Raw genomic sequence first — 25,955 nt, 5'->3', positions numbered from 1 at the left:
CATCTATATGACCCAACAAAAGGTTTTGAAGTGCCAGGCAAGGAGAATCTTGTATGCAAGCTTCACAAAAGTTTATATGGCTTGAAACAAGCACCGAGGCAATGGTACAAGAAATTTAATGTGTTTATGAGCAACTCAAGATTCAAAAGATGTGACATGGACCATTGCTGCTATGTTAAGAAATATACTAATAGTTATGTTATCCTTGTCGTGTATGTTGATGACATGTTGATTGCAGGATCTAGTATGGCAGAAATTAACAAGTTGAAGCAGCAGTTGGCAGAAAACTTTGAAATGAAGGATCTTGGTCCAACTAAACAAATCATTGGTATGAGAATTCTTAGAAACAGATCAGAAGGAATCTTGAAGCTGTCTCAGGAGAAATATATACACAAATTGCTTGATAGGTTTTACCTTGGAGATTCTAAGAGCAGGAATACCCCTTTGGGATCTCATTTGAAGTTTTCAAAGAAGCAATCTTTGCAGACAGATGAAGAAAAATGTTACATGTCAAGAGTACCATATGCATCAGCAGTTGGGAGTTTGATGTATGTTATGGTGTGTACCAGACCTGACATAGCACATGCAGTGGGAGTTGTCAGTAGGTTCCTATCAAATCCAGCAAAGGAGCATTGGAAAGGCGTAAAGTGGATACTCAGATATCTGAAGGGTACTTCAGAGATGTGTTTGTGCTTCACAAAAGACAATCTCACTTTACAGGGATTTTCAGATGCAAACTTGGGAGGAGATTTTGATACCAAGAAAAGCACCACAGGCTACATTTTTACCTTGGGAGGTACTGCTGTGAGTTGGAAGTCTAAACTTCAAGATAGAGTTGCTCTCTCAACCATGGAAGCCGAGTACATAGCTATCTCAGAAGCAGCTAAGGAGATGATTTGGCTAAAGAATTTTCTCAATGAATTAGGGAAAGAACAAGATGATGCTCCAATGTTTAGTGACAGTCAAAGTGCTATAAGTCTTGCTAAGAATCCAGTCTTCCATTCTAGATGCAAGCATATTCAATTAAGATACCATTTTATCAGGGAGTTGATAAATGATGGAGACTTATCTTTATTGAAGATCTTAGGATCAGAGAATCCATCAGATATGTTGACTAAAGCTGTTACAACTGACAAACTGAGGCTTTGCATTGTCTCAGTTGGCCTTCAAGGATAATTGAAGATGAAGGCGCTACACTAGGTAAAGAGTCGATGAACTCATTGCTTACAAGGAGTTGCTAGAGTTTGGAACTTAGACCCCAAGTGGGAGAATTGTTAGAGTTTGTGGTCTTAGTTCCTTTGTCCCACATCGCTTGGTCCGTAAAACTTGTGTGGTCTTAGTCCCACATCGCTTGGTTTATAAAAACTTGTGTCTCATTAGTGTTATATATAGAGACACCTTGTAAGCTTTTATGTGCAAGTAATAAAAAGTTCTCCTAGTGTAGCCGTGGACGTAGGCACATACATTGTGTACTGAACCACGTTAAACTTTGTGTCTTTTTCTTTCTTCCCTTTATCTCTTTCTCTTCTTTTATTGCTCTATACTAACATATATAGATTATGGAAGACCACTTAACTCTTACTCTTAACATTTGTATCAAACCGAAACACATTCATAGGCATCTAAATATTTCATCGAAGTTAATACATATTATAACGTGGAAACATTCTCAGTTTCCAATAATTAATTGACAACAATATAAAACTAGGCATTGAATATTTAATAATGTTTGATAAAGAACTTGTAAAAGAGACCAGAAAAATATTGGTTATAGAACTTTCCAGAAATTATTTTCGTATGAGAAAGAAAAAAAAGAAAGACTTCAGGTTGTAGAGAAATTGAATGACCCCATGGTAACTATCTTAATCCCTTACACGGAACCCTTTTATTTCCAGGGTTGTAGTACCAGAGCCAACAATTTCCAGGGCTTGGATGAATTCCAATATTCAAAGCAAAGTTACTGTGCATTTGGAATTGAATGGACATTACGGCAAGACCAATTCTATGGATTTTTACTTGGTCTTGACTCTTGAGCTAACAGCATTTCCATTTTTGACAGAACTTAGTCCACCTGTTAGATTGCAGTCTGTTGAAGCTTCTCCGTGGGATGATTCGATAGGGAATGTCCAAGAATGAGGGGTAAGGCGGTGAGTACGGTAGACATTAATTCTGCTGCTCCTATATATTTTGTGCTTCATTGTAGATATTGATCTTTAGCTTGAGGCAATTGTTAATATAGTTGATAAAATAAGAACATTAATATTTAAGATTAGCTATGTCAGTAAGGAGATTTTTCCCCTCTTTTAGTCTTTATTCATTCATGATTCAGAACTGCTGGTGTTGCATGATCTGAAAAAATTTCATTCACTCTCACCTAGTCTTTTTTAGTTCTGCATTGTTAGCTAGAATTTCTATTTCCCCACAGAAATTCTCTTCCTAAAGGGGCTGATTGCTTGTGCTTGCTTTCTACCTATCCTGTGCCACAGTAAGAACTAAGAACTCATGCCTTGCTTGTTCCAAAAGAAAATCAACCAATGATATTACCGATATAGTTGCTGATGATTTCACCATGTAAGTATCTTTTACATACTTTCTAAATATAGATTGTATTGTCAAATTTGGTCTTTTATTAATATTGATCTTTCAAGTTTAATAATTAATGCAATTGATGTAATGGTCTTTTATTGTCTCCATTGTAGAGACCAAATCACAACAGAAATGCATTGGATACGGGTGGATTAAATGTAAACTTGAAGACAAAGGTGCAGTGCAACAGTATAATATACTGTGAAGTCTGAAGTGAATGGATATTGATTAAAATCAGTTCCGGAACTCATTGCTAAAAGCAGCTATACACCTTATGCTTTTCTCATCACGGGTCGTGTACAGACATTTTGGAGTCTAAGGCGAAAATGTTAAAGGGGTCTTTTTTTACAAAAATTTTAAAGTGACTTAGTATATTATATAAAATATCAATTTTTATATTAATCTTCTAACTTTTTTAGCTGCAAAATCATTTATTAGAATTTTATAATCAAGTAATTCTAACACTTCATTTTCAATAGATAAAATAGCTAATCCATTCAATCTATCTTGTAACATTGTTGATTTTAGATATGATTTAAACAATTTTAATTTTGAAAAACTTTTTTCAGCAGTAGCAACTGTTACAGAGATTGTCAATAAAATTTTATATGTAATGTAAACATTTGAAAAAGAATCTAAAGTTTTAATATAACGCAATACTTCTATTAGTGTGTTAATTTCTTCTCTTAACACTTCTCTTAGTACTTTCAATTCTGAAAATAAATTAAGACTATCAATATTAGAGTATTCATTAAACCTTAAAAACCTTTCAAGATTAATACAATATTTTTTCAATTCATCCTCATCTAAAGTTTTAATTTTTTTGGAATCAGATAAAAAATAAAAAATAGTCTCATATTGTAAAAATTGTTCAAATCGTGTCTCAATAGAATTAATTGATTGATCTAATATGTATAAAAAATACTCAATACGAAAAGATTCTTCAGGTGAATGTGTGATCTCATTACTAATATTTTCATCAAAATGAGGTTTTCTATGAATTTTACGTTTTTCACGAAATTTTGGCTCTATATCCATTTTGATAGCCATTTTTTCTGTGGATTTTAAAGCCAACGCAAACCCGTTTTCCCTATAATGTTTTAAATAAGTGATAAGACCTTTTAAATGATCTATAGCAACATCTATATGCATATCTTTTGATTGTAGAAATTTTGCTAACAGAATTGACAACAAACAAAATATCATACCAAATATTCATGCCTAATAAAAATTCAAAATCTTCAAGTTCATGAGTTGCTAAAGACATGGCTTCACTTTTTAATTTAGGATCTTCACAATTTTTTGATAATTCAGTCAAAGCATCTCTTACCTTTGGAGCTTGAAACTTAATAGCTTTGACACTTTCTATTCTACTTTTCCAACGAGTTTGAGATAATGATTTAATAGAAAATTTAGATACATTATCTTGCAAAATTTTCCACCGTTTGGTAGATGAAGCAAACAAAGAATAAATACGTTGTAGAACTTCAAAAAAAGAAATAGCTCTAGGAGACGATCTAACCATATCACATAAAACTAAGTTCAAGTTATGACACCCACACGATGTATAAAATGCTCTAGGATTTATGTCTAATAATCCTCTTTGCACTCCTTTATTTTTACCCTTCATGTTGAAACCATTATCATAACCTTGTCCCCTTATATCATCAATATTAAGGCCATATTTTTTCAAAACATTAACAAGCTCATTAAAAAGACTTTTTCCTTATGTGTCATCAACTTTTAAAAATTCTAAAAAATACTCCTCGATTTTAATTGGAGATTTAGAAGTATCAACGCATCTCAAGATAAGAGTCATTTGTTCTTGATGTCAGGAGTACAATCAAGAATAACAAAAAAATATTTTGCATCTTTAACTTTCTCTATGATTGACTTTTTCACTTGGAAGGCTATCATTTCTATAAGCTTGTTTTGTATGGTATTACTCAAGAAATGATTACGAGTTTCATTACTTTTTATGAGCCTAACATGTTCTTGCATAATTGGATCAAATTCCGCAAGCATCTCAATCAAACTCAAAAAATTACCATTACCTTTTTCATATATCTTTTCATTTGTTCCACGAAAAGCAAGATTATTTTTAGAAAGATATTTGACTATAGCTATAATCCTAAGTAGAACCTTTTCCCAATGTTCCTTTTCTTTGTTAATTTGTTCTTGTATATGCTTATCAATTGTTTGTTTTGTTGTCAATCTCTTTTCTAGTTCAATCCACTTGGTCATATTAATTATATGTTCACGATTTGTTTCATGACTCTTAAGTTTGGAACCAAGATTCTTCCAATCTTTAGTCCCTTCATTTGCTAGTTGACTAACATTTGTTGAACCAAATAACTTACAGTAAAAACAATACACTTTGTCTAAATCTTTAGAATAAACTAGCCATCTTCTATCATGTTTTTCTCCATTTGACAGTGTTCGTTGATAACATGATGAATAGAAATATCTATTATTTTCATCTTTTGGATATTGAAAATTGTCATGTCTGATAAGACCCTTTTTCTATCATTAAATCTCTAAATTTTCCATCAATATTTTTTCATAGTCTTGGGTCATAAATATTTGTAGGTACTTCACTAGAAGTGTTATTATGCTCAACATTCCCTTCTACTCCTATTTCTAAAATATTGTCTTCTAGTTCTTGATTAAAATTATGACTATTTGTGTTTCAGTATTATTTATAGGTGGTTGTTCTATCACGTTTTTACCATTGTCAGTATCATCTCTTGGTGGTTGTTCTACACCGTTGTCAGTATTATCTATAGGTGGTTGTTCTATAACATTTTCTTCATTGTCAGTATGATCTATCAGTGGTTGCTCTATCATATTTTCACCTATTGAACTTGTTTCTTCGTCATTTTTATGAATAATAACAAATTTATCAAGGGCACCACATTGAGTTTCAATTAGCTTTTCAACTTTTCATTTTTTCTTCAATTTTTCATAACCAGATTCATACTTTCTATTTGACATTTTCTTTTGTAAATAATCAAAATAAAAAAATAACTAAATATTAAAGAAATCTAAATAAACTAAACTCTAAAATAAATATAGAAAATGATTATCGATGAACAGAACGATAGAACCTGGAATTGGAAACAGACAGAGATTTTGTTGTTTAGATGTTAGGTCAGGCACAAGGGTGCTACGTGATACGTGTTGTATTGCTGCATACCCAGAGTCATGCCTGTGAAATGAATCATTCCATCAATCCACCAGGATGAAGATGAAAGGCTTCGTACGCGGGACGCTGCGATGTATGCAGTTTATAAGCGTTCAGAATCCAGACGATGTCAAATCCAGAGAGGTTGAGCGCGGAGACAAATTTTGATCAATAGACAATAGGTTTCATTCAAGGGAAGGAGAAAAATAATTTTTTTTTATGAACAGAAGATGAGGAGATGAAAAAACGTGAAAAATTGAGTATGGAGAGTGAGATACGTTAGTTAGGAAATTGAGATGGGTTAAAGAAAAGTTAATAAGGATTTATTTTTTTGGGATAAATAAAATACTTTAAATGACATTAATTGTGATATTGGTTAATTTTTTAAAAGATGATATTCATTGACTAATTTTTAGGGAAGAGAGAGATTCTAAATTATTTTATTTTGATTAGTTAAAATTTGTTAATAGTTAGTAATAAAAAAAAATTAGGGGCCTAAAAATTTATTTTTTTTGGAGGCCTTTACACGGCCTTGTTCTTGATAGTAGATTTATAATAGGTGTGGATATTACTTTGCTAACAGCTTTCAAAGCATGAAACAAGTTAACTGGTGCACTAAATCTGTTTTGTAAATCAACTTCCTCATTTTACTTGACTGTCTATTACGAGCTTTAGCTGCTGAATTTCTTCTAGTTTCTTGTGATAATTATGAGTATGTGCAGTTGCTGAAAGATAGGCCTTATTTCTGTTTGATTCTGAAATAGGTCGCATCTAATTTGAAGATTAGCAATTTGAGAATGGATTCTTGGTATTGGGATTTTTTATAATGTAAAATTATTATATTTTCGGTGAAAAACCCTAACAATGTTTAAATTAATTATTATAAGATAACAAAATCAATTTATACATGTGACAGGTTTTAACTTTGTTTTGTCAAAAAAATAAAAATAAACATTCATTATGGTAAAATTGATCATTTTAAAATGTAAAACGTGACAGGTGTTATTATGAAACTGATGGAATAATGACAAAATTACAATTTGTTTTTTAAAACTCAAACAAATTGTAAAACATAAAAGATAAAAGCAAAAATTATTGCAAACTAGATTTGAACTGGCATAATGCGCTGGCGTTTTAAATCTTAATAAACATAAGTATAAATTTTTCATTTTCTGAATTATAGTTCATAACATGAAGTTTATCTTTTATGAAATTTGATAATTCAATGTGATTTGAGAGAAAAAATTTGGTATATAATTATTTAATAATAATTTTTCATTATATATATATATATATATATATATATATATATATATATATATCTTTTTTTATTCTAATAAACAATATGTTATCTATCAGCTTATAAATAAGGGAGTCAATTAATAAGTTGTTGATCTAATTGGTCATTGACTTAATCTATTTAAGTAAGATATTAGATGATTATTGTAAATGAAAAAAATATGATTAACAGAAGAAATTTTATTAAAGATAATTAAACTTTCGGACAGATATTAATAATGAGGAAAGTGAATAAATATTCAATATGAATGTCATGATGGAAAGAAAAAAAAAAGTCATCACTCTTAATTACTAGAAAAGGACACAATTGACATGAGACATTAGGATAATATGAACCAGAACTTCAAAAGATGTGCAACTGTCATCCAATGCAAAGAAAGATCCCACAAGTTGAAAGTAAAAAAAACTTAAAAATATCAGCTATATGTGACTCATTATAGTCGTGTAAAATTCATTCCTGTTGACGCGTGCTTGTTCAAAGTCTCTCTAATTATTTCCTTCACACAGTACCAAAAAAAGTAATTTATGCTGATTAATCTTCTCATCAATTGGTTGAGCAGGGTCTAAGCACTACAGAGGAAAACGCCAAGTTGCAACACAATAACAATTTATTTAACAATATTATATAACTCTCCGACTCCTAAAAATTGAAATAAGTTTTTAACTAATTTACGTTTTCGCCCACCAACAGCTGGCATCCTTTTCATTCTCCACAGCATTTATCATATGTATTATAATTTTGTTTTAAAAAGTCTAAATTCTTAGTGATGATTTGGTGTTTTGGCTCTACTTTAGTGTTTCAAACCACATGAAGAAATTGAAAAAATTGAATCAACATATTGGGACATAATCAAATTTTAAGTTTTGGATATGATTTAGTTGATATGCATTCTCATGTGAAACAAATGGAAGAGCTTTTAAATCTAAATTCAAATGAAATTGTTCCAGTTGTAGGAATTAGTGGGGCGGGTGGAATGGGAAAGACTACACTTGACTACTGCATTATTTAATAAAATCTCTTTTCGATATGATTTTAATTATTTCATTGAAGACATAAGCAAAATTTATTGGAATTTTGGATTGACAGGAGAAACAACTTTTTCATCAAGCTCTATACCAAGGAAATAACAAGATAAACAATTTTTGCCAAGGAACCATGTTGATAAGAACTAGGCTGTGTCACTTAAAGTCTCTTATTATTCTTGATAATGTTGATCAACTAGAAAAATTGGCTTTGGACCCTAGATATGTAGGTGTTGGGAGTAGTAGAGTCATCATAATCTCTAGAGATAGACACATTTTAAGAAATTATGGAGTGAATGAAGTTTATAATGCTAAACTCCTAAATACGCATAATGCTCTTCAATTATTTTGTAGAAAAGCTTTCAAATCTATTGATATTGTGAAAGATTATGAATGGATGACAAACCAAGTACTAGAGTATGGTACTGGCCTTCCTTTAGCAATTAAAGTGTTGGGGTAGTTTTTGTTTGATTGAGACATTTTTGAGTGGTGATAACTGTTAAATATGAGTTATTTTGATAATAAAAATATATTAAAAATATCTTTAAAAATATTTATTTAGCAGTTATTTTTGGCTTAAATGATAAAAATTGATATTTTTATTATTTATGGCTTGCAAATATGAAAATAATGGACTAAAAGAGAAAAACATCGAGAAAATATCAAAAATATGGATAAGAAAGATTTTCAGCATCAGGCCAAATCCACTTCAACAACTATAAGAAGTAAGTCAAGCCAAGAAGACACAACACAACCCACACAGGGTCTATCCCTTAGGGGAAATCCTTCCTTTTTTTCTTTTACCCCTTTCTTTCATCCCCTCTAGTTGTAAAGCCCTCAATGACCATGAGTGACTAAACCCCTAGTTAGGACCTAGCAGACCTAAAAGTCAAGCGACGTATGATGTACTATCACTATTTATCAATGCAATACCAGGTTTTTTTGTTCTATTTTCTTCTCTACTTTATCTTGCATTTTCATCTTTATTTTCTTTTGGGGGTTAGTTGCTCGGGAGAGGGTAACCTTTGATAAGATCTAAAAAAAAGATGCATGCATTAGTTTTAGGGGTTAATTGCTCGGGAGAGGGTAACTCTTAACAGAACAAATAAGGGAAGAAACCATAAGGTGATCATTGCTAGGCATAGAATGGTGACTTATTGCCCATGCATTTAGCAAACATCTAGAATCTAGTCTTCATGCATTTTATTTATAGAGTCTTTGCAGAGGTATTTGGGAGATAGGTAAATAAAATAGGTTTGTCATCATGAGGCATCAGGGGCAAGTAAATGGATAGATGAGAGATTTGATTAAGTTGATAAAGAAAAACCATAAATTCATACATTCTATGTAAACAAGGCAGGCTAGGTCCTAACGTTATCACTTTCTGATTTTATTTCTTTTACCTTCTATTTTTATCTTTTATTTTTATCTTATCTTTTTTTTATTTGATCTTATCTTTTTTTTTTTATCTTAATCTTTTATTTTTATTTTATTTTTTCTTATCTTTTCTTTATCTTTATCTTAATCTTTTATCTTTCTAATCTTTCACAGTTCTTATCTTATCTTTTTTTCTTTATCTTCTATTTTTATCTTTAAATCTTTTATCTTTTCTTTTAAACCTTCACCTTATCTTTTATCTTTCTTTATCTGTTTATCTCTTGCTTATAAATTGGATTTGCTTTAATCTAAGTACAAACAAAGTCCATGTGGATTCGACATTCGAACTTTCGAGTACTTTACTACTTGTAATAAATTGGTGCACTTGCCAACTAGTTAAATGTTTTTGGCGTCGTTGCCAGGGACTTTGTTTTTCGTACTTGATTATTTGCATATTCCAATTTTAAAACAATTAGTTTTCACTTTTTATTTTACTTTTTTATCTATTAATTATTTTTGTTGCTTCATTTTATTTTTCAATTTTTTTCTTTCTTTATTCATTCTTATTTTATTCTTTTCTTTTTTATAAAATAAAAATATAAAAAAATATTTAAGTTTCATTTTGTTTATGTAATAATATGGACAGTAGTTGTTTCTTTTGTGAACAGTGCACATTCCTTCTTTGAAGAACGCATCATGGCAGAAGATCATTCACAGATGATGATGCTAGAGGATTACTCTAGTCCTATTATACCTCAATACTTCACCAACATAGCCAGACTAGAGGTGTAGGTGGCCAACATCTCATATCCACATTCCTTCATCCAGTTGATTCAAGGGAATCTATTTCACGGCCTACCAAGTAAAGATATGTACACACATTTGGCCACACACATCACATTTGCAACACGGTGAAGATAGCAGGAGTGCCTGAAGACGCCATCTGCCTCAACTTATTTTGTTTCTCTTTGGCCGATAAAGCAAAAATATGGCTTCGCTCGTTTAAGGGGAATAGCCTGTGGACATGAGATGAGGTGGTGGAGAAATTCTTAAAGAAATACTTCCCAGAATCAAAGACCGCTGAAGGGAAGATGGAAATCTCTTCATTCCATCAATTTCCTGACGAATCCCTCAGCGAGGCGCTCGACCGTTTCCACGGACTACTCAGGAAGACTCCTACACATGGGTACAATGAACCGATGCAACTGAACATCTTCATAGACGACCTGCGACCACAATCAAAGCAACTACTAGATGCATCCGCAGGAGAGAAGATCAAGCTAAAGACACTGGAGGAGGCAATGGAACTTATAGAGAACATGGCGGCTAGTGATCACGTCATCCATCATGATCGCACATATGCCCCAACAAAGAGAAGCCTTTTAGAGCTCACTACTTAAGATGCCACCTTGGCACAGAACAAGTTGTTGTCCCGACAAATAGAAGCCCTAACAGAGACCCTCAGTAAGCTTCCTCAACAATTACAAGCGGTAAGTCCTTCTCACTCTTCTTTTATGTGGGTAGAAGGATGTCACACATGTGGAGGAACACACAAGCCTGAGCAATGCATAGTCCAACAAGATCCTTCCAGAGAGGTAAATTACATGGGAGTACATAATCGCCATGGATTCCAAGGGTACCACCAGGGAGGACCATCAGGATTCAATCACGACCCACCAGGATTCAATCGAGGGAGGACTTTTACACAAGGTTCAAGCTGGAGGAGTCATCTAAGGAATCAGTACAACAAGGAGCACAAGAGTCAGTAGGGGCTGAGTCATCAAGAGAAGCCCACTAACATAGAAGAATTTCTAATACAGTTCATGCAGGAAACAAGGTCACATCAAAAGAGCACTGATGCAACAATTAAGAATTTGGAAGTTCAAATTGGCCAATTAGCTCAAGCAAAAGCTTAAAGGCCCACTAGAACTTTTGGGGCCAACACAGAGAAGAACCCAAAGGAAGAGTGTAAGGCAGTTCTGACCAGAAGCCAGAAGAGAGCACAAGAGGAGGGTGAAGTAGAAGAAGACCAATCTGAGGAAGGAAGGATAGATAGAGATGAAGAGAAAGAAGGAGAAGGAGAAAAGAAGGAAGAGGAAGAAAAAAGTGAGGAGAAAGCACAACAGTGGGAGAAGTACTCACAAGTAGAAATTTAACAAGAAAGTATTTTCCAAGTCAATGCCCCTCCTCATCAACTGATTGTCAAGGAAGAAAGGCATAGAGAACATACGAAAGCCTTAAGTGTCATTCTTTCCTTCTCTTGCAATAACGTGGAAGGTGCTTCCAAAATACACGAGATTCATGGCATCTTCAGCAAAAAAGTAAAAATGCAAGGAGGATGTGTTCTATGTGACCTTCATGCCACCTTGGAGGCATTTGACTCGTCAAGCTAATGACGTTAAAGAAGCACTTACTCGGAAGCAACCTAGGATTTCTTACCTTATCTAGCTTTTAGTTAATCGCATTTTGTTTTTTTTAGGATAGTTATATATGTTACTTCTTTTCTTTATTTTGATTTTGTGCATTTTAATTTCAACCATTTAATTCCAGTAGTTTAAATTTAGTCATTGAATAAAAATTGCATGATATTTGTGAAGTGACTATTTAGGCTTTTTCTGAAGGATTTAACACTTGAAATGTTGCATGACAATTGTGAAAATACTGGTTTCCTAGAAGCAAGAGTCGGTCAAACAGTGGAACATGAATCACAAAGAGAAAAAAGGTTAGTTTGATGGAAAGAGATCATGGTCCAGTAAGTCAATAACTTTATCTTGTCCTAGTGAGTTGTGTGAACTTAATTATGAGAGAACATTTGTTTTTAAAATCCTAATTTTGCATCATTTTTAGACTGATAAAGCATCCAATAACACTTTTAAGAGCATCCATATTGTTCTTTCTTAATTTACTTTTTTATCTTTTAGCTGTAGCCATCAGATAAGAGCACCTTCAACATATACTAAATGTTTATCCATCCATATTAATATAAAATAAAATGAAGGAACTAAAATGTCAAAGTCTGATACAACATTACTAAGTTATATGTTTTTCCGGAGAGCTAGCTCGATAAATATTTATACCCAATTCAGGAATAGCAATATATTTGTTAAATATATTCTTCTACTGTTTCACTTTAGTGAGAATTTAGACCCCAAACCTATGACTGAAGGATAGAAACAAGCAATATCAGCAATCATCCTTCAGCTAATCAGAAAGAGTATCCTCCTTGAAGAAAAAATAATAAGAATACCAGATAACGTGTGATTGGATAGAGCATTTAAAGAGTGTAATGTAATTTTTTTTAAGGTATTTCAATTGTTAAAAGGAGGCATTTAGAATTCCACTAAAATAGTTAGAATTTCAAATTCTTCCGTTATCTCACACTCATACCCCAGGGCCCAACCACACAATGTGCTCCTCTCCTCAGAAACAGATTGCTCCACAAGAACGATTTCTGGCAACGTTGCACAACCAAAAACTCATCAGAGTGAGGTATCCCTCACCGAAATGAGACTACCAATGGAAAACTCACTCCATCTACTAAGGTGTTAAGCATTCCTATAACAATTGTTGCTAGTGAATCAGCATTTCGCATTGGTGCTCGTGTGCTAAACAAGTATCACACTAGTCTTCTTCCTTCCAATGTTCAAGCACTAATTTTAACCCAAAATTGGATAAATGGTTTTGAAGATATTGGTAATTTACATTTCTTTTTCCATAATTTTTAGTTTGTTATGGGTGTGCTGTTTTATTTATTTGACTTATTAATGATATTGTTTTTTTTGTCTTTATAGATGAAATTAATGGTGATGTTGAGAAAGAAGAGGAAGTTGTTCTGGATTTCACAGTCCATGACTCTAATGTTTAATTTCAATAGTTTAGAAGTTTATTTTTTATGACATTTAAATTTCAATTATCTTAATATTGAATGTTTATTTTGAAGACTTCAATCACTTTAATATTGAATGTTTGGATTTGATTTAGTTTGGTTTTTATATTGGATTTTATTTTAAGTTGTTTGAAATAATTTTTTTTTATAAAAAAAGGCAGAAAAGTGGGTCAACCCGCATAATCCACCAACCCGTGGTGGGCCGAGCCAGGCTGGCATTTTGTTAACTCACACAAAAGTGGGCCGAGTTGGGCTAGCCCACTTTTAGCTCAACCCGTTGCGGGCCAGCCCACGTGGGCCAGGCTGACCCGTTTTGACAGCTCTAGACTGATTAGTAATAAAAAAAAGAAGCGATTTGTGTGGGATACCGTGAATAAATCTTTTTAAGGTCAATAATTGTCACACCTTAGAACCGTGTTTGTGATTTTCGACTTCATTGAGAACACATCCCCGTCGCCACTGTCAATTGCATATCAACACGCATCCCTCAGCGTCGGAGGTAAGGTGGTGTTGTGACACCTTACCTTCATTGTTGTCAATGCTTACAAAGGTTCGAACGTGACTAATGTTTGGCCTTTGATGCATAAGTGAGATCGTTGAAGTGGTTACCCTTGCCACTACAGATTGCCGGAATAGTACTTGCCATTGCTGGAGACGTTTTCCAGATGGAAGAATACAGCGGGAAAAGGAATCAGTTTTTAAAGGGAATGACTGAAATAAATATTAACAAAATGATACATATTAAAATACCAAACAAGTTATTTTGCAATTTAATAAAATTAGATTGCCTTCATTTGAATTACTTTTTATTTTAAATCCTATGGTATTTTAAAAGTCTACATCCAAACACAGGATAAAGAGGCATGTGCTGAAAACTGATCGAGTGAAGAATCTTAGTGTCATGCAATGCCAGTTTTGAATTGTAACGGTTGAAATCTATATATAGAGTCTAGGGAAAATCACCCTCAGTGACAAGCTTGTTCATAGAAGTAATAACTAAATGGGAATTGTAGAAACACCTACCAAACGCTGTCAACCAATTAAAAAAAAATTGTGGACAAATATGGAAGCCATTATTCTGACTAGCTTCCAGCTTCTAATGAAAGAATTGAACCGCCGTTCACAAAATCATCATCAACTGGAATGTTGCTGTATCCTCTACGCATTATTGTTGGGTTTAAGTTTTGCAGATCCTCCTCAAATACCCACTGATATCCACAACTGCACACCTCCAAGTGCAAACCTTGAGAGTTGTCGATCATGGCATGCATTTTGATGCCATAAAGATCAAGCATTTTTTCTATTTTAAAATAGGAAAAAAATTCTCCCCTAGTCAAATAGAGTAACCACAAGTGATGCAATTTAACCGTTACAAGATTCCTATCAAGAAGTATTGGAATATAGAGCGGTGAACCCCGGGATGAATAAGATTTTGTCTCAAAACCAATGCTTATAGAGGATTTCCAATCATTATCCAAACTAGTTGGATCATCAAATACCACGCTGCAAGCAATGCCAATCCAGTTATTGTCAAGCATAATGGGAGACGGGTCTAGGCTTATTGAATTACCAACACATCGATTGTTGAACCATCTTGGTATTTGATTTCCAGGAACAATAATATCAATCCAACCAATAGGGGTAGCTGACTCTTGGCTCACCTGGTACATGAAACATGGACAGGTCTTAGTTGCTATAGTTCCTACATAAATGGAAAGAGAGAATATGACAGGGATGTAGGGAAGATCGAATAGAGTGAGTACCTGCAGGATTTGTAACAACCAAGAAAATGCCATGCCACGACAACGTTCAATATCAACAATTTTAGGACAGTTGAAAATAATTAATCCTCTTCCGTAATGAGCAAAAGAATAGATTCCTCTTATTACTGGCAAGGCAGTAGGTGTTGGCATCTCAGGCAAATATCTTAATTGCTTGCAATGCTCCAAGTTTAAATGTACAAGTTTGGAAAGCTTGTTGATGGTACTGGGGAGGCTAACAAATTTGTTTCCCCCTAAATTTAAGGTTTCTAAAGAAAGGATGGATCCAATAGCATCAGGGATTTGACTTAGATTGCAGAAACTTAGATCAAGGTCATGCAAACAAGAGAAGCTAGGCAAGGAAGGCAACAAACAACCACCTGAATTTTTAGACCCTCTAGAGTACGAGAAATGGAAAGGTATGAATCTCTTGATGATGGAGGAGGATGTTGACTGGGATTGCATGGCAGTTTCCCTGATATTAGGAATCATGGAATACTCCTCATTTATTGGGTTCTCTAACAGTTGATTACTAAATATTTTTGGACAACCAGAGATATTTAGATATTCCAGAGAACTTAGACCCAAAATATTGTTGGGAAGACTTACTAGATTTTTGCAGTTTTTCAAATTCAGGAAAGCAAGCTTTCTTAAAAGACCAACCGATGGATGGATCCATGCAAGTTTTGTGCATCCTTCAAGAATTATCCACTCAAGATTAGGGACCCCTCTAAAGTCTGGAACCTTAATAAGATTCTTGGAATCACTGAGATCCAAAGCTCTTAAATTTGGCAGATACTGTAAAATACCAACAAGAATGAAGAGATAGTTACTAGCCATATTTTTTAATAGATTCTGAAAATTGGTGGGAATCAACTGATATTAGTATTTTTTTTTAACTCATTTCAAAAAGTAAAATTAAAAAGATACCTTTATGCCTTTCCATAGTTTTTTGATGTTGCTATGTTGCAAGATCAATTCTACCAGTTTGTCTGGCTGAAAACTTGATGGTAAATTGGAGAAAGGATACTTAAACCACTGGAGAAATTGTAGTTTATTGGAGAGACAATCAAGGTTTCCCATAAACTTCACATCATGGAGTATGAGTAACCTAAGGTTACTCATTTTGGACAATGCTTCAGCTTCAATAGTCATCAATATTCCCATCTCTCTGGACATGTCTAAAACAATGGCTTCATTGTTTGTAGTTTCCTAAAGCATTACAAAATGATTCATAAATTGTTGTATACATAAAACTAGAAATAAAGATTAGTTTATTTTGTATTTTCAATTAATATATTATATTTTTATCATGATTTTTGTGAAGGAGTTATCAAAATTTTCATAACAGATTAAAAATGAAAAGAAAGTGATATCATCAAAGTTAGTTAATTAATAATTTTTTAACAAAAAGATGAAATTAATAAAATCTTGTATTTTGTAACAATACATACCGTTGCCTTCGACATATCATAGAAATCCTTAGGGAGCCACAACCTGCTCCACTTTCGTGGCTCATTGGGTGAATTGCCTTTAACAATTTTTCTGCCCAAAACTTTCAACAAATCATGCATTTCAATGAATCCATGTGAATTGTCTATGAGTGATTTATCAAGGAGAACTCTTATTCCAATTTCAGCATGAAATCCACAACAATCTAGAACTTTCTTCACATATAACTCCTCGTACCCGCTGAAGAAACAAGCAATATCTAAAAATATTTGCTTTTCCAATTCCTGTAGCCCATCATAACTTATTTGAAGCACATCCAAGATATCTTTGTTTGGATTCTCTTTCAGTCTAACTAAGGCACTTCTCCACTCTGAGACACTTCGACCACACAAAAATGAACCTAGTACTTTGATTGCTAGTGGTAGGCTATTAGCATATTTTAACACATCATATGTCAACTCTTTGTAACCTCCCACAATATCATCACAATTGAAAGCCTTTTTACAAAACAATTTAAGAGAATCAGCACCATTTAAGAGTTGAACTTTGTAGACTGAAGTCACTCCATACTCTTTTAAGTTTTGCATATCTCTAGAAATTATGATGATTCTACTCCCTGCACCTAACCATTCACGATTCAAAACTAATTTTTCTTGTTGTTTGACTTCATCAACATTATCAAGAACTATAAGTGTCTTTACATAACGTAGCCTACTTTGTATCAAATTAGCTGCGTTATGAAGATTGCATATCTGAAGGTTTTCTTCATTCAGAGTTTGATGGAGCAGCTGCTTTGCCACACCAGTTGGACCGCAATCTCTATAAACTTTGCTTACATTATCAATAAAACAGCAGGCATCATACTGATGAGAGATTCTATGATATAAAACAGAAGCGAGAGTTGTCTTTCCTATTCCGCCCATCCCAAAAATTCCTACAATGCGAACATCTTCAACTGGGTCCAAAAGTATAAGTTTTTCTAGTTCTTCAACCGGAGATTCCATCCCAACTAGATCATTTGGAAGACTTGAAAAATTGCGACCCAATTTACTTAGTATCTCTTGAACAATTTTTTCAATCTCATCATATTGTGACCTGAAAGTTTAAAGAATAGCAAAAGTACCAAATTATCACCTAAGAGAACCAAACCGAAAGTAGATGTATAGAACAAGGTAACTATTATTTTTTTTCATTTTGATAACAACTTTTCCTTAAACACGTGCCACGTAATTCACATCAAGTTTACCTGTTAAATGGTTCTAAATCGTGAACCACAACACCTATTAATGCAGCTACAATACTTTGGTTGTGGAGCTACCCACAATGGCAATAACCTTATTTGCAGTGTGAATTTAAATCATGTGCATGAATTACCGCAACACAACTGGGACAGAGCCGTAACGAAATTGTAACCGAGCCCAAAAGAACCTCAACACAATTCTATCCCAATTTTTAGTCAAAAACAAAGATTTCAAATTTCAATATTCTATTCCAAGTGTCGATGGTCAAATGGATATGATTGAGTGGGGATGTTGGGTAATGTAGGAGACATCTAAGGGTGGCAAACATACAATTTTAGAATAGTTAAAATATGATACAAATTTCTTGAATAAAAAAGAAAGTCACAGAATATCGTGATTTATCTAGAAGTTAAATATACTAAAAATGTATAAGAGTATTGTTAAGAATAATCTAGAAGGACTTAGGACCTAAGTAGAAAATATTATTCTAGACTATTGTATAAAGTCTAAAAAAATCTATATCTAGAAGATTTATGCAACCAACCTTGTTTGTCTAACTATAAACAGGCTTACAACACCTTAATTTAATGAGTTTGAGAAATCAATGTAAACTCCTTCTTCCAATGTCTAAGAGCTACACAGCCACTAAGTCATTTATTACTTCTAATTAATGTTTCTAACTACACCTCTATCCTAAATCCAACTATCAATTATCATCCAACCACTAACACCTTTCTATTTCCCTAAAATACTTACAGTAGTCCCAGAGCTGCGTTCAGTCATCTACTGGGCGTAGAAATATCATCCAACTACTTTCAAAAAAATCCCACCATATTCTAAAATACTCAAGAAAATTTACCTTAAAGCATGGCCAATACTACCCAAACTTCATTTATTCCGGTCCCTATTTTCACAAGAGACAATTATGACTATTGAATCATTAAAATGAAGACATTTGTTTTGCTCTCAAGATTTATGGGACATTGTAGAAGAATGATTCATTGCTCCTACGGACACTTTAACTCTTACTGCAACTCAAAAAAGGAGTTGAAGGAGAATAAGCAAAAAGATTCAAGGGAATTATATATTTTACAACAAGCAGTAGACGACGTAATTTTTCCAAGAATAATGGATGCCACAAATGTTAAAGATGCATGGAGTACACTGCAGGAGGAGTTTCAGGGCAGCAACAAGGTATGTGCCATTAAACTTCAAAGTCTAAGATGGGACTTTGAGTTAATAAAGATGAAGGAATCTGAGACCGTTAAAGACTACTATTCTATGATAAAAGAAATAGTTAGTCAAATGAAAACATGTGGGAAAAATAATCTAGGCAAGAAAATTGTTGAGAAAATTCTTATTTCTATTCCTCTTAGATATGATGTGATTGTGACTACAATAAAGAAAACCAAATTAAAGTTCTGTCCACCATATCAGTGACAAAACTTATGGATTCTCTTGAAGCGGGTGAGCAAAGATTGAAAAGGCACGATGAAGACTCTGTTGAAAATGTCTTCCAATAAAATCTCAAATTAGCATCTCAAAATAAAGCAAATGGTGGAAAGAAATATGAAGAAGTTTCTATAAACAAACAGAATTCAAGAAAAATATCCTCCATAAAGCATTGGTAAAAAGACAAGTCACTCAGAGAAGGAATTGTTGGCATCATTGAAATTATATTTTTTTTAGTATACTGATTTCTAAAAGCAAGTTGTATTTTATTTATTTCTTTAAGTTCATTTTAAATTTCTTTGGATGTAAAGACTCGTGCTGTGTTGTACTCTCCTTCATGTTCGCTTTGTATTTATGTTCTCACTAAGTCTTTGTGACTTATTCCCTCATTTTATTTTATTTTCTCAGATACACAAATAGTGGAGTAACTGACTTCCTAGGATTTGCTGACTTACCCAGGAATTTGATTATCTTTTGGTAGGCCTCCATTGCGTCTAATGGATATTTTGTTAGTGACTCCAGTATAATGCAACTATAGGAATAAGAGTATTAATAGATTTAGAGAGAAATCCTTTATCTTGAAATTTAAATGACTCTCTCTTATAGGTATGTTGATGATGTACTTATGATGTTTTGAGATACCTTGATGATTAATATTTAAAATCAACAGTGTTATTAGTGGATATTCTGGATAATATGTTAAGGGTCTGTGTTGTGACCTGAGGCCTTGATATTAAATGGATGGAATGGGATATATATATATATATATATATATATATATATATATATATATATATATAGAGAGAGAGAGAGAGAGAGAGATAGAGAGAGAGAGAGATTTATCTAGATATATTATGTGTTCTTTTACAGGTTATTTAATATATGGTAGGCTAGTCAGACTAAGGAAATCATAGTCTGTGTGTCGGTCATGGTCCAAGGGTGGGTCGTGACACCAAGTGTCGATGGTCAAATGGATATGGTTGAGTGGGGATTTTGGGTAACGTAGGAGACATCTAACGGTGGCAAACATACAAAATTTTAGAATAATTAAAATATGATACAAATTTCTAGAATAAAAAAGAAAGCCCTAGAAACTCATGATTTATCTAGAAGTTAAATATACTAAAAAAGTATAAGAATATTGTTAAGAACAATCTAGAAGGATTTAGGACCTAAGTAGAAGATAGTATTCTAGACTATTGTATAAAGTCTAGAAAAATCTATATCTAGAAGTATGATGCAACCAACCTTGTTTGCCTAACTATAAACAGTGTACAACACCTTAATGTAATGAGTTTGAGAAATCAATGTAAACTCCTTCTTCCATTGTCTAAGAGCTACACAACCACTAAGCCATTTATTACTTCTAATTAATGTTTCTAACTAAACCTCTATCATAAATCCAACTATCAATTATCATCCAACAACTAACACCTTTCTATTTCCCTAAAATACTAACAGCGGTACCAGAGCTACGTCCGATCAACTGGGCGTATAAATATCATCCAACTACTTTCAAAAAAATCCCACCATATTCTAAAATACTCAAGAAAATTTACCTTAAAGCATGACCAATACCCATTTATTTTGGTCCTTATTTTCACAGGAGAAAATTATGACTATTGGAGCGTTAAAATGAAGACATTTTTTGGCTCTCAAGATTTATGGGACATTGTAGAAGAAGGATTCATTGCTCCTACAGACACTTTAACTCTTACTGCTGCACAAAAGAAGGAGTTGAAGGAGAATAAGCAAAAAGATTCAAGGGCATTATATATTTTACAACAAGCAGTAGGTGACGTAATTTTCCCAAGAATAATGAATGCCACAAATGTTAAAGATGCATGGAGTACACTGTAGGAGGAGTTTCAGGGCAGCAACAAGGTATGTGCCATTAAACTTTAAATTCTAAGATGGGACTTTGAGTTAATAAAGATGAAGGAGTCTGAGACCGTTAAAGACCACTATTCTAGGATAAAAGAAATAGTCAATCAAATGAAAGCATATGGGAAAAATAATCTTCGCAAGAAAATTGTTGAGAAAATTCTTATTTCTATTCTTCTTAGATATGATGTACTTGTGACCACAATAGAGCAAACCAAAGATCTTCCTACTTTATCAATGACAACTTATGGATTCTCTTTAAGCGTATGAACAAAGATTGAAAAGGCATGATGAGGACTCTGTCGAAAATGTATTCCAATCAAAGCTCAAATTAGCATTTCAAAATAAAGCAAATGGTGGGAAGAAATATGGAGAAGTTTCTAGACCCAAACAGAACTCTAGACATTTCTCTAAGACCAATCAAGAAAAGTATCCTCCATAAAGCATTTATAAAAAGACAAGTCACTCGGAGAAGGAATTGCTGGCATCATTGGAAACCAAAGTTAAAATGGAGAAAGGAAAAGATGTTGCACAATGTCACTATCGTAAGAAATTTGGACATGTGGAAAAGAATTGCCCCGATAAAAACAAGCATCAAGCAAATTCCATCGAAGAGCATGACAATAAGCAACATGTTTTCTATGCTACTTGAGATTCCAATGATAGGACAGGTGGAAATGGGTACTTGGATAGCGGTTGCAGCAATCACACAACCACAATCAAAGTTCAATTGGGAAATGGAGTCATGGTCAAAAGGAAAAGACACTGTCGTGGTGGAGACAAAGAAAGGTATGAGATTCATCAAAGATGTCTTACTAGTTCCAAATCTTAAAGAAAATCTCTTGAGCATTGGCCAAATGATGGAGAAAGGCTATTCTTTTCACTTCGAAGGAGATATGTGCACTATTTATGATAAAAAGAACAAAAGGCAAGAAATTGCCAAAGTTAAAATGGAGAAAGGAAATATAAGTTTTCCAATAAGCTTCAAGTATACTACTAATACTAACATTGCCATGAGAGCAACAATTGATGATTCATGGTTATGACATTAAAGATTTGGTCACTTCAACACTCAAGCTTTGAAGTTGCTACATCAGAAGAATATGATGAGACATCTGCCATGCGTAGATGAATATAATGACGCTTGTGAAGGATGTCTTCTCAAAAAGCAACACAAAATACCATTTTCAACTAAAAAAGCACGGAGATCTAAAGACTTGTTAGAGTTAATCCACACTAACATTTGTGGATTGATGAGGACACTGTCACTAAACAACAAGTAATTCATCCTCTTTATCGATGACTTTTCTAGAATAACTTGGTCTACTTCTTCAAAGAAAAATTAGAGGTCACTGGAATATTCAAGAAGTTCGAAACTCTTGTTGAGAAAAAAAGCGGAAAACATACTAACATAATAGGAAGTGGTCGAGGCAAAGAATATAACTTACACGAGCTTGATAAGTTCTGTGAAGATGAAAGCATCGAGCAACAACTTACAATCAAATACTCTCTGCAACAAAATGGCATGTCTCAAAGGAAGAATAAGACAATCGCAGAGATGGCTAGATCAATGCTAAAAGAAAAAGGTTTGCCTAATACATTTTGGACAAAAGCAATTTACATTGCAGTCTACGTACACAACAGATGTCCGACTAAGGCAGTTCAAGACAAGACTCCTATTGAAGCATGGAGCGGACAAAATTCATCGGCTAAACATCTAAGAGTATATGGATCTATTTGCTACATACATCATAAGAGACATGAGCTACAAGACAAGAGTACAAGAGAAATCTTCTTGGGATACAACATGCAATCAAAAGGCTATAGGGTCTACAACTTACAAACAAAAAACTCATCATCAGTCGAGATGTTGAGGTTGATGAAAATATTTCTTGGATGGGGAAGCAGAAAAAGTTCAAGAAGTGGCAGAAGAAGCAGGTATGCTTCCGTCTCCTCTACACCAAGATTCTTCACCAGAGTCTACTCCAAGATGAGTAAAATCATTGGTGGACATATATGAAATTTGCAACCCAGCTATACTTGAAGAAACTTCAAAGAAACTAAGCAAAAGCAAATCTAGCTCAAGCACTACAAGATCGAAGAACAAGTACTTACGAAGGCACTATCAAGAACAAAGTTCAACTTACCATAGACCAAATTTAGAGTTACTGAAATTTGTATCAAGGAGCAGTGTTAAAATATGATACGAATTTCTAGAATAGAAATTGTCCTAGAAGCTCATGATTAATCTAGAAGTTAAATGTACTAGAAAAGTATAAAAGTATTGTTAAGAACAATCTAAAAGGATTTAGAACCTAAGTAGATGATAGTATTCTAGACTATTGTATAAAGTCTAAAAAGATCTATCTCTAGAAGTATAATGTCACCAACCTTGTTGGCCTATAAATAGGCTTACCGCACCTTAATGTAATGAGTTTTAGAAATTCATGTAAACTCCTCATTCCATTGTCTAAGGGCTATCCCGTCACTAAGTCATCTATTACTTCTAATTAATACTTCAATCTGCACCTTCATCTTAAACCCAACTAATCAATTATCATCCAATAACTAACACCTTTCTATTTCCCTAAAATATTAACAAGAATGAACTAAAAATCTATACAATCTTATAAACAAAAGATATATACAACAATAACTATAATAACCATAACAATAATTTTTATTGCATAGGCTACAATGTAATAATGGTTTAAATATGTTTTTGATTTCTAATAAATATCTAATTTTTGTGTTTGTTCCTAATAAATTTTTGTTTTGTATTAGGTCCCTAATAAAATAATACTTTTATTTTTTATAGTTGACATTTTGTTTTAGTCCTTAATATATTAAAAAAATTTATCTTTACTTCTTAATAAATTAGTAATTTTTGTTTTAATCTGTATTAATAGCAAATGAAAAATATTTATCATAAAACAAATACAAAATTTGTTAATTTATTAGGGACTAAAAATAAGTATTAATGACCAAAAATAAAATTATTGTTTTATCATCACGTTCCAAAAATTTATTAAGAAATAAATACACAACCAAATATTTATTGCGGATAGATCAAATATATATTTAAGCATATAATAATTTCATGCCGCAATGATGACCACACTCACGACCACAACTGCAAGAACTATGATGTTAACACATCAAGGGATTATAAAATACTTTCATCAACTTATGTCTAGTTGTTTGAGAACTGAGAGTGAATTCATGACTTTTTCATTAGTATTATAGAATATTACTTACTTATTCATCATATCCCAACCAGAGAAATTGGCTACTTGTGTGAGAGCTCTTCTCCATCTTTTCACTTCCTCCATCTTCTCTACATCATCTTTGAATCTCTCTTCGTGTTTGGTGAAGGCTTTCCCGTAATCTCCCGTTTGTTTTCGAACCTCAGATGGATCAACATCATAAAAAATAGGAAGAACACGTTTTCCGGGGACTCTAACACAATCAAGAATCTTTTCAAGTTCTCGCAAGCACCATGTTGAAGAAGCATAGTTCTTTGAGAACACAATAACAAAAATCTGAGACCCCTCAATTGCTTGCATGAGGCTAGAGAGTATACGCTCCCCTTTCTTCAGCTTTGTGTCATCCCTAAAGGTAAGAATGCCCTTCCTTTGGAGAGCACCAAAAAGATGATCAGTAAAATTGTTGCGTGTGTCCTTACCTCTGAAGCTCACAAACACTTCATATTTCTTTATCATCGCTGGTGAAGTGCTGCATGGGACCATGCTGTTGGAAGCCATAGCAATTGCAACAGCGAAAGCTAACTAGTTGAGCGTTGATGACTTGATGTATAATTAAAGTGCAATACGGGAAGAAGTGTTTAATAACGAAATTGTGGGTTGTGATGTGTTTTAAAAAATCTCGAGAGCGTGTTCTCTCCGTTGACGGGCGCTGACGCAGCTTTTGTAGACCCTATATGCTTAAATTCATAACTTTAAAGTTATAAAATAATATAATATAATATGAAAATAAAAAATAAAAAATTATTATATATATATATATATAAATTTAAAAATAAAATTATTAATAGTTATATTCAATGTTAATTATTTAAATTAGATGGATCACCATCATAAAAAATAGGAAGAACATGTTTTCCGGGGACTCTAACACAATCAAGAATTAACTTCCAGATTTTAAATGTGATAATTTTGCACTAAAAACTGATTATAATATTAAAAAATAGCACTCTAATTAGTTAGAAAAGGTTATATATAGCTAGGTTCGAACCATCGTGTACCAAAAGAAGAAAGACTTTTAACAAACACGGGTCAACGCATAAATTTCACACCATCAGGAATCACGTATTGGTGCTTGGCCCTACCTGCTATTTTAACTTTCTAATCGTGGAGAAATTTTAGGTAGTGTCATACTATCAAGTGTTATGGTCTTGACTCTCCACTAATTATGTGACATATATATAATTTTCTTTTTTATTATTTAGCAAAATAATTTAGTAACATATAGTTATATGTGATTAATTGAGATCATGGTTTGAATTACTTAATAATTTTCCTTAATCATAATCCTTTTCTTGCCTTCCTTGAATATATTCTTTATTATTGACCTAGTGATATTTATTGAACTTTACTCATTATGTTATAATTTTAAATAAATTATAATTAATAATAATAATAATAAATATATAATAAAAAAACGTGTTACTATATATCCTTCAAAGAATATTTATTGGGAGTGCATGACAGTGCTTTGCAGTTGCACCCCACGTGAAGGAGTATTATTCTAATTCTTTTCAATCAAGTCCTAAATATATCATTGTCCTCTTT

General features: G+C 33.0%; 1 protein-coding gene and 1 pseudogene across 1 annotated transcript; one reads left to right on the top strand and one right to left on the bottom strand.

The window, feature by feature from the left end:
- Positions 1-7,974: 7,974 nt before the first annotated feature.
- On the top strand, positions 7,975-8,552 carry LOC114378803 (annotated as a pseudogene).
- A 5,623-nt stretch (positions 8,553-14,175) lies between these two features.
- LOC114378376 (TMV resistance protein N-like) lies at positions 14,176-25,064 on the bottom strand. The gene is made up of 5 exons (XM_028336960.1): positions 24,403-25,064; positions 16,570-17,662; positions 16,046-16,327; positions 15,119-15,913; positions 14,176-15,016 (listed from the first exon to the last, which is right to left on the bottom strand). The coding sequence occupies exons 1-5, from the start codon at positions 24,906-24,908 to the stop codon at positions 14,438-14,440; spliced, it is 3,255 nt and encodes a 1,084-aa protein (XP_028192761.1). The 5' UTR covers positions 24,909-25,064; the 3' UTR covers positions 14,176-14,437.
- Between the last annotated feature and the right edge of the window lie 891 nt (positions 25,065-25,955).

The sequence above is a fragment of the Glycine soja genome, chromosome 12, assembly GCF_004193775.1.
Source record: "Glycine soja cultivar W05 chromosome 12, ASM419377v2, whole genome shotgun sequence".
Classification (NCBI taxonomy): domain Eukaryota; kingdom Viridiplantae; phylum Streptophyta; class Magnoliopsida; order Fabales; family Fabaceae; genus Glycine; species Glycine soja.
This window is presented reverse-complemented; position numbering and strand designations above follow the sequence as displayed.